This window comes from Trachurus japonicus, chromosome 3 (genome assembly GCF_045865225.1).
Source record: "Trachurus japonicus isolate A0001 chromosome 3, Traja_1.0".
NCBI classification, from domain to species: Eukaryota; Metazoa; Chordata; class Actinopteri; order Carangiformes; family Carangidae; genus Trachurus; species Trachurus japonicus.
The window spans coordinates 33,448,062-33,457,791 of NC_140909.1; the positions used below are offsets into that span (position 1 = coordinate 33,448,062).

Genomic DNA, 9,730 nt, shown 5'->3' on the forward strand with positions numbered 1-9,730 from the left:
TTTACTTTATGTCATTGTTGTTCTGTTGTTGACTGCTTGTATTGTTTTGTTTTGTTTTTTCCTGTTGTGGCAATGTCACAGTTTCCAATACCTCAGCAATTACTTTAGTGAGTACAAAGTTGTCATGAATGATCAAGATGATGGCCAGAACTACAAAGACAGAAACCGTCATGCATTGAAAGAATAATTTAAAAGTGAACAAAGCTCTGAAGTAGAGCTTTGTCCAGACATAGCTGGACTAGAATCTGTATTTTTTATGATTTGCTTTCTTTTCTCTTGAGGATATAAAGTTCTCTGTAGTGTATACAAACACGCATTTTCTGTCTAAAAGCGCAAAATATTTGTATGAAGCCCATTTGCACAGATTTTTTTATGCTTTCAAACACAGGCTGCCAGACTTATGAGATGTTTTCCAAGTGTAAAAGGTGCTACTCTGTGTTTCACCATGTGGTTCAACCAACATAATGTGTTGCAAGTGCACACAGAGGAGGCAGACAGCGCCCGGCCCGTGTAAAGGGTTTACACAAGCTCATGATTTCTTTCCACTTTACTTTGTCTCCTCAGATGTTGGGAGAGCGGTTCACGCCCCGGCACACATCACAGAGAAAGTGGTGCAGCTGTTCAGAAGTAAAAGTGAGTTTACCTTCTTGGCCTCCATCCAGCAGAAGTCCTCCACGTCGGGAGTCATATTCTCCATCCACGAGTCAGAACACAGGTAATCCATCTCTAATCCTCTTCATTTTAGACCCGTAGCTCCTTTTCAGCACAACTTTACTTCCATGGATTACTGAGCGCCGTCGCTTTTTAAATTAAACCCAGAGATGAATTTTCATCTCACTCAGAGCTGTTTGTAGAGGGCTGTTGATGAGGTGTAGTGAAGTGAAGATCAGTGTGAGATTACTCCACTGTTAGTGTAAGTCAGCAGGTGATGAGCAGGCGAGTCGAAGGATGGAATAATGCAACGTCCTCCTCGGACGCTCAGGGCAGAGAGATGACCTTCCATGTGTTATGTCTGCAAGATGAGTATGAAGTACTAATCAGCTACAAGCCTGCTGAGGATAGAGTAGAATTAGAGGTAGATAAACATACAGCATCTAACTGTGGCTGCTGCACTAAAATCTAGAAGTCATGGCCTTGTAACTGAGCTGCAGCGAGACTGCCAGAGACGGGTACACATCTTTTTTACTCAGAGTAATAATTTGAACATACAGCAGGTAATGTTTTCTTGGCTGTTTCAAGGAGTCTTATTGAATTTGTTGCACTGGACTGAATGTTACTGGGGAGTATAGGACTTCAGCGAGCGGTGGCAGCTCTCTCTCTCTCCCCCACAGCCCCCTGAGAAACCGGACGACTGTGAATTGTTTTTAAAAAGGGCAGGCAGCATTGATTTTTCCTCCCATTCCTCTGAAGGTAAAAGCTTTCACTTCTGTAAAAACGCGCAGCCAAAGTGAGCGTGTGGGTAACTGTGTGTGTGTGTACATTCGCTTGGAGTCAAGACAAAAGAAAAAAACGTACACAATGGGAGAGTGAAGTAAAGGGCCCTTCAACTGAGAAAGCTAGTCCCCTAAAACCCAGTAAACAAAGCAGGCAGTTCTTCTGCCCTGAGAAACAGCTCCATATTGGACTCCGGTTTGCTAGAAATTGTGTTTCTATTCAACTAAAATGGAAAAGCAGAGGCGATTTCAGGAAACATAATGTAATGGCAGCCCGGATTATTCTCAGAGGCAACATATTTTTTTCAATGAAGCATTGCGTTTATTAACAACAGCTTGAAATTAACAACATAACCTCATTATGTTAATAGAAAATGTAACCCAGTTTCAAATGCAATTCCTGCAAACCGAATTTTGCTGTCAGAGTTTGTGGTAATTTGTGGGAAACATTTTTTTTTTTTTTTTATCGCTGAGACCAAAACTGTGTCATCCTACAGTACAGTACATGAAAGCTGCAGTGATTCAGAAAAGTAGCTTTAATAGATCATGAGAAATAATAAAACTGGAAAAAAAAAATCAATTCAACATTTCAGCTCAAACTGTCAAAGATATGACTTTTTTTTTTCTTTAGACTTTATTAACTTTATTATAAGCAATTAATAACATTGAAATTATATTAAAATAACCAACTACAGCATTAAAGTTCTGCTTGCATATGTTCTCCCCAGAAATAATTATCCAATATTGTAATATGGCGTAGTAACATAGTTTATATGAATGACCTACTACTTAAACTTTTCATACATTTGATATTCCTCCACTGGCATGTTTTACCAGACCCAGCCTCAGACTGGTGATGATGTACAGTAGCTTGTTACTGCTATTGACTGATACAGTGTTAGTGGTTGTGCTAGCTCTGGCTCTCTGTGCTGAACAGCTTTCAGGTTGCTTTCTTTTCTTATATATACAGTATGACTTGAATTGAAGCCCTGGCTGTCCATTTTTTTTGCAAGACTGGTAGAAATACGCAGCTGTGGAATTCACATACAAGAAATATATCTCGTATTATCCTCATAATGGGGGTCTTTGAGGTGAAGTTTTGAATTCAGTCCTGTAATACATAATATAATGTGTTCTTTGTGATATTACTACTTTCTTCACTGGTGTATATGTGCACTCATTTCTATTCAAGCACCTACTCTGTGATCCACGCTGCCTCTGCTGTGCGTTAAAGGTGACCTTGAGGGTTGCCTTTTGTGCCCCCGCTCCCTGCTTCTTTATCTCTCTCTCTCTCTCTGTCAGTCAGTCTATATCTTGCTCTCTCTCACTTTACCTGCAGGTTTAATTGTTGCACAGCATGCTGGCCAAACAACAGGCTAAATGGAGCTACTTGATTGTGTATTGTCGTCTTCCTATGGGGGCTATGACATGCACCATTCAGCTCATGCAGCACAGAGGTGTGCTCGGACTAAGCAAATTGTGCATTAAAGGCACTTGGCCGCGCTCATGCCTACCCATTTGTCAGATATACTGACTGAAACTATTACATTAAATTTTTCAGTTGCTGAGGTAGGGATGTTCTTTATGGAAGGTGGTGATATGGAACCACACAGAGACTGGTTTAATTTGAAGAACAGGTTCTCCAAATAGCAAGGAATTTGAATTTATCCGAACGGTCATTCAATATTTGTTCGAACCGAATTTTTCTAAAAAGTGACAGCCCTCGTAGAAGCCCATTCATCACATAGATCACAGCTACTTACTGTATGTAAAAAAAAAGAAAAAAAAAGAACAAACAAATGTGCAATTGTCTCCCAGGTAGAAGTCAGCGTCGACCCATCCTCTGACCATAACCTCCTGCATGAGAGGATTTGTGGCTCTATAACTTTCTGTTTACAGTGAGATTTGTGGCTCATCCAGAGTAATAGGATACTGTTTCTGGAGAGAGATGCTGCTGTTCAGGTAGCAGATGTTTTAGATGTTGCCATCTCACAATCTCACAAATACAAAACCGTATTTCTTCTTTACAGTCTGAAATACAGTGAATATTTTGACATGTATTTCAGACGTATAAACCTCCAGTCACTTATTTGAAATTCCAGACCTTTCATGTCACTTCAAATACAGAGTATTGTTAAGAGTCATAAAAGAGACATTCGGATGCAAATCTACAGCCGAGCAGAGTGGCGGGAGGCTGAAAGTTATTTTTGCGATGAGGTGTTGTGTGAGTCAGACCGCCACACTGCGAGTGTAATTAAATTTGGCAAGACGGACAGAGCCTTGACCGGCTCAGTGCCGACCTGTGCTCCGTTGTGACTGAGGATTTGTTCTGAGGCTCTGAATCCTCTCTGAAGGCCCTATTAGAGCCCTCGTCCGATGCACATTCTTTCCCATTATAACACAGGCCTCCCATTCAGCCAGCTAAAAGACAACTATTTCTACCACCCGAACCAAATCTAATCACACATTCCCTCTGTCCCGTCTTTACTACTTCATTTTTCACCGAGCACAATCAAACCATCCTCTCCTCCCTCCCTCCCACCTCCTCTGCCAGCTTGGCTTTTCCAATATGATAATATCCATCTCACCTCCCTTCTCTCATCCACCGCTCTCCTCATCCTCAAAGTGAAAACGTCTTTTCAACCCAAGCGTTTCTCGGTACCCGCTGCAAAAGCAGAAGAAGCTTTCTCTCTCTCTCTCGCTCTCTCTTTTTTTTTTATTCTTCTTGCGCCCAGCACTGGGGAAGGTTGGAAGGTTTATTGCTGCTCCACTAGGCTGAATAGAACAAAAGGAACCCATTTCTGCCTAGCCAGCAGTTTTGTGGGTCCCAGCAACGCTCTCATTGTCAGCAAGTGGCAGTAGCTCTGTGATGAAGTAACTCAAAGCCCAGTCGCTCTCCTGCTCTTCCCACCTGAGCACTCAAACACTAAAGATGCTCAGCCAGCTCCTCCACTTGCTCTGTTCATCTGCCTGCCCTTTGTCACTCTACAGGTCTGTCTCTCCCTCTGCGCCTCGGCTCATAAGCACTTACAGCTTCTTCTCTTTTAAGGAAACATGCTGAGCTGCAGTCGATGTGCGGTGGGAGTTGAAAACACACGCAGTAATGGAGGAGAGAGACTTGTTAAACCAGACTTTGTGGTAAAAGTTTGTGAATGTTGATGAGTAAGCATTGGGAAGTTGGATGCTGTCTGTGTTTGCCCCCGGTGGAAAATAATTTTTATATGAGCAGTTAGCTGAACATGAGTATATATCAGGAAAATGTGTCTGTTTTAGTTAAATTTAGGCATATGGAAGATATTAAAATGCATAGCTTGTAGTCATACCTAACCTGGCTTGGATTATACTGTAGTCAGTGTTTCTCAATCAGGAGTATTTGACCTGTATTGCAGGTAGGGTTGGGCATCGTTTAGATTTTAGCGATTCCGATTCCGATTCTCTATTTTGATTCCTGTTCTAAACGATTCTCGATTCCGATTCTTTGAGGTGCAGGTCAACAGGTCACAACTTATTTCACAGGATATTTTTTTATTTGACAAACTCTTCACACAGGCCATTTTTGCATGCATGCTTGGACTTCAAACATACATCTTACACAGCTTGTAAGACCTCCAAAAGGCCTCAAAAAATAGATTTTGCCAACTATGGTATTAAATTAAAAGGGTCCCTAACTGTAACTATAAAACTGAAACTTGGCAAGCAGTCTAACATACAAAGAGCTGCAGAACAGGTGACTGTATAATGCAACAAAATAAAACAAACACTGGAGCAGTCATGATGACAAATCAAAAACACTTTTTGTTTAAGAAGATAATCATGTCTGCCTTCTCAGGCTGAGGAGGTCTGTACACTAGTGACGCGCGGTGCGGGTCAACAAATGTTTACTTTATTTGTGGTGCGGGGCGCAGTGGGGCTGGTCATTAAAAACACTGATGATGAAGTCCAGAGTGTGTTATCAGGGGCGCGCAGAGGGAAAGCCAGCGGAGGTGTGAGGGAACCGGGTGAGACGGCGGCTGGGCGCATCAGCAGAGCGGGGTTGGTTTCACTGAGAGCAGACCGGTCTGCTGCACTCGCGCTGCACTCGCACTGCACTGTGACTCTCCCACTCCTCACGAGCTCCACACTGACAAGCTACTGGCAACACACAGCGCCTCTGTCTGCCTTTTCAAAGTAAAAAGCCGCAGTCTGACGTTTAATAGCAGCGGGGATGGTTGTGAAAATAGATGCGGTGGTGCGGGGCGGGTCAAATTACTTCAAACTAGTGCGAGCGGAGTAAAACAAACAAACTAGTGCGGACATTTAGGAACCGAAAAAAAGGATCGAAATTTCTTCTTAACGATTCCGGAACCGGACGTTTGGAACCGGTTCCTATTTGGAACCGTTTTTCGGTGCCCAACCCTAATTGCAGGGGTACTTAAAGCCTGCCACACACATAAAGATTTTATAAATCTCAACAGATTTATTATCTGTGAGAGACCCCACACATGAAGATAAAAAATCTGTGATTGAACAGTTTTGATCGTATTGTGTGTGGTGTGCTGCGATATTCCAAACACAACACACCACACACATTAAGATTTTTCAGAATCTTGACCCTCTGGTCAGAAAACAATCCGGCATCAGCAGCGATACCAGGGGTGTCGTTGTAGCTACTCTTTCGGGTCTATTTCCGGAATGGACAATGAGAGCGACGTAATTTTTTTTTTAATGAAAGCGGGACACTTCAGCCTTTACAACGACCCCATCTGTGTGTGTCTGTGTCTGTGGCTCCGGACGCCGAGCAGTCAAGCGGCTGTCCAATAGGGAGCCGTGCGCTGTCACATGACGGGCTGTGAGCGGCGGTCACATGATCGTTTAAACATGGCTGCTGTATTGCCGGCTGTTGCCGGCTACGAGCGCTACTGTCTTTGCTATCGGCTATCAGGAAATCTCCTGTGAATGTGTGAATGTCTGTGTGAACCTCATGTAATGCCAGGGCTGCACCGTGGCTCTCTGTGAGGTTGCCGGTGTTGTGTGGAGAAGTGGCTTGTTGCCGCGAGCAGCAGCATGCAGAGCTCGGTGAGCAGAGCTCGGCAAGCAGGCACTTCTCAGCACAACACCGGCTTTCCACACACAAGATGACTTTTGATTGAAACGACCACCGAAGTCGGCCCCGATAATCGTAAATATTGAACATGTTTAATACTTACGATTATCGGCGCCAAACGTTTTCCGAGCCGATTGTCGGGGGAATTTTGACTCTTAACACACCACACACTACAAGAGAATCTTATAAGATAATCTTAAGACCTTAAGATAATCGGGCGGTGTCTGTCCGTGGTCGGAAGGGGGAAAATCGGGGCAAAATCTGCCCGATTATCTTTATGTGTGTGGCAGGCTTAAAGCAGAAGTAAGCGGAATATTTGTGTTAATATAAGTCTTAAATAGTTATATCTTCCGATGGCAATCACTTGGGGGCTGCTAACTCCATCGGCTGACAAGAAGTTAGCCAAAATGACCGGATCGCTTACTTCTGCTTTAAAATGATAAAATATTGTTTTACTGAGTGACCTTTACAAACATTTATCATTTTACTAAAATAGTGACATCAACGAGTTAGGACCGCAGAAAAAAAAATATCAGTGATCCAATGTACCACGTGTAGAGTGAAGTCTGAGGAAAGGGGCTTGGACTTTTGACTTGTGTATTTTCAAAATGTGGCCAGCTAGAACCGTTTTTCTAGGATCCCCAACCCTACCTTTAAAGGGATATTTTAACATTTTGGCAAATTTGCCCATGCATGGCCATAATCCCCATATATAAAACTCATCAAATAAACAATCCAACAACTCCAAAATGCTCTTGTGGACAAGTTGTGACCTGCACATTCACCAAGATAATAATGGAACGTTACAAGACAGAATTGTTTTTGAGGTGAATGCATAGCGGGTGTTGTGCCAAAAAGAGACTCTTTGTGGAAAAACGACTGCCCCCGATGGGAACGTGCATCGGCGGGCTTTGCATTTACCCATGCATTTACCCAGTGCTTTAAGTGGAAAAAATAAGTGCCAGCACTCTCCTTATTCAGCTCTTGGTGGTAAATAAGGCAACAAAAAGTTTTATTGAACTTTCCACAAAGAGTTTTAACTTAAAAAAGCCGGTGCATATTCTCATTTGCCCAGGTCATAGTATTTCAAAGGAGGTTAAATCGAAAGCAACTGGACTTAGTTATTTGTCTAAAGACGTTTCACCTCTCATCCAAGAGGCTTCATCAGTTCATGTACGCAACTGACCAGGCTGGGACTGGTCCAACTATCTGGTGTGGAGACTCACTATTTAACCTCTTGTGTGGGCGTTCACAAGGGTGATGATGATCTTTAACAAACACCATATCCCTGTGTATTTCAAACCCAGACTGGTACATCCCAAGGACAAAACACCACACACCCACAAAAGCAATCTGGTGTATGCAGTCCAATGCAACGAGGAATGCAAAGACCTCTACATTAGAGAAACAAAACAACCACTGCATAAACGCATGGCTCAACACAGGAGAGATAATTCCTCAGTCCTGGACTCTGCTGTCCATTTACATCTCAAGGAGAAAGCCCACCCCTTTGAGGATAGCAATGTCCAAATCCTAGACAGAGAGGACAGATGGTTTGAAAGAGGAGTTAAAGAAGCCATCTATGTAAAAGTAGAGAAACCATCCCTCAACAGGGGAGGTGGCCTCAGACACCACCTATCTCCAATTTACAATGCTGCCCTTTCATCCCTTCCCAGGAGATTCAACAATCTAGCCTCAAAGAACAACTACTGTTCACAAGTGGCAAGTGACTCCAACGACTGTCGTTATAACAACATAGGGCACTAACGAAGTCGAAACCAACTTTCCATCAAAGACAGTCATTTAAACGACTGTCGTTGGCACTTGGAGCACAAAAGGGAACCAGTGACTTCATCACCCTTGTGAACGCCCACACAAGAGGTTAAATACTGGATCTCCACACCAGATAGTTGGACCAGTCCCAGCCTGGTCAGTTGCGTACATGAACTGATGAAGCCTCTTGGATGAGAGGTGAAACGTCTTCCTAGACAAATAACTAAGTCCAGTTGATTTAACCTCCTTTGAAATTAACTTAAAAAAAGTCCTCTCTCAGTGGCTGATGATCAAGGGAGCTTAAACTGGCCATAACCATTGCCTATTGACACACACACACTCGGATAAAAGATGGACACCAGACATGGAGAAAATTGGAGAAGTATGCTATGCAGTTGACAAGTAAATCAATCAAATGACATACTCCTGTGTTTGTTTCTATCATTACAAAACAGTAGACAATATATTATTTTAGACCTGAATATATATTTGATTTTAGTATAACTTAACTGGGAAGTACACATATTTAGGAGGACCAACATCATTGATATTATTGATGAATAAGATCTTCATATACTTTGAAAAATGCAAACAGTATATTCTGGGGTTAAACAGAAATGTTAGGGCACCTCACAGCTCACATCACTGGATGAATATACTGGACAGGAGGTGAATAAACAAGGCAACTTGAACTGGCACTGAATCAAACAACTATCAGTTGTGACCTCTTTCATATACAGTCTATTGTTGCGACTCAAGTTGATATGACGTTCTTCTTCTTCTTCACGTCCTTTTAGGCAGACTCGACTCTGTGACTCGACTCTTTAGAGTAAATGGACAGGCGTAGGGGGCCTACTAGTGCACATGTAGTGTAGATATAGGAGTGAAACTCTTACAAATTGCTCCGTACTCCCATTGGCCCACTTAAAACGCTGCATTTACCTTGAAAACAACTCTGTCTCGTAACGTTCCATTATTATTTCATAGCGTGGTGAATGTGCAGGTCACAACTTGTCCTCGAGAGCGTTTTGGAGTTGTTGGATTTTGTATTTGATGAGTTTTGAGGGAAAGCCCAGAAATAACATGAGTCTCCGTAGCATTAGCTGAGCAGCTTGTAGGCCCGCCCGGCTGATCTAAAAATAGCTTGTACCAACAATTAAAGGTAACAAACCTACCCCTATGACTATAGGGATTATGGCAATGGACAAATTTGCCAAAATGTTGAAATATCCCTTTGATATAATTTTTGGGTGAGCCTATTTTTGTTTTTGTACTTGGCTTTTTGAGCCAGACTCAAGTGGCCCTTTGAGAAACTGTCTTGGCTTAATTTTTCTGCTTCACTTGTTTGTACCTCATTTAAGTTGAGTTGAGTTGAGATTACTTTATTTATCCCAAAGGGCAGTTCTGTTTCTACGGTTGACCACTGCACCACATTCATATG

At 42.6% G+C, this 9,730-nt stretch overlaps 1 protein-coding gene across 1 annotated transcript in view; it reads left to right on the forward strand.

Moving 5' to 3' along the window:
• Positions 1–9,730, forward strand: part of LOC146990254 (protein kinase C-binding protein NELL1-like) — a 293,390-nt gene that overhangs the window by 35,086 nt on the left and 248,574 nt on the right. Inside the window, exon 3 of the mRNA XM_085771287.1 lies at positions 565–715. Coding sequence (XP_085627413.1) covers positions 565–715 — 151 coding nt within the window. The remainder of the gene's footprint in view (positions 1–564; positions 716–9,730) is intronic.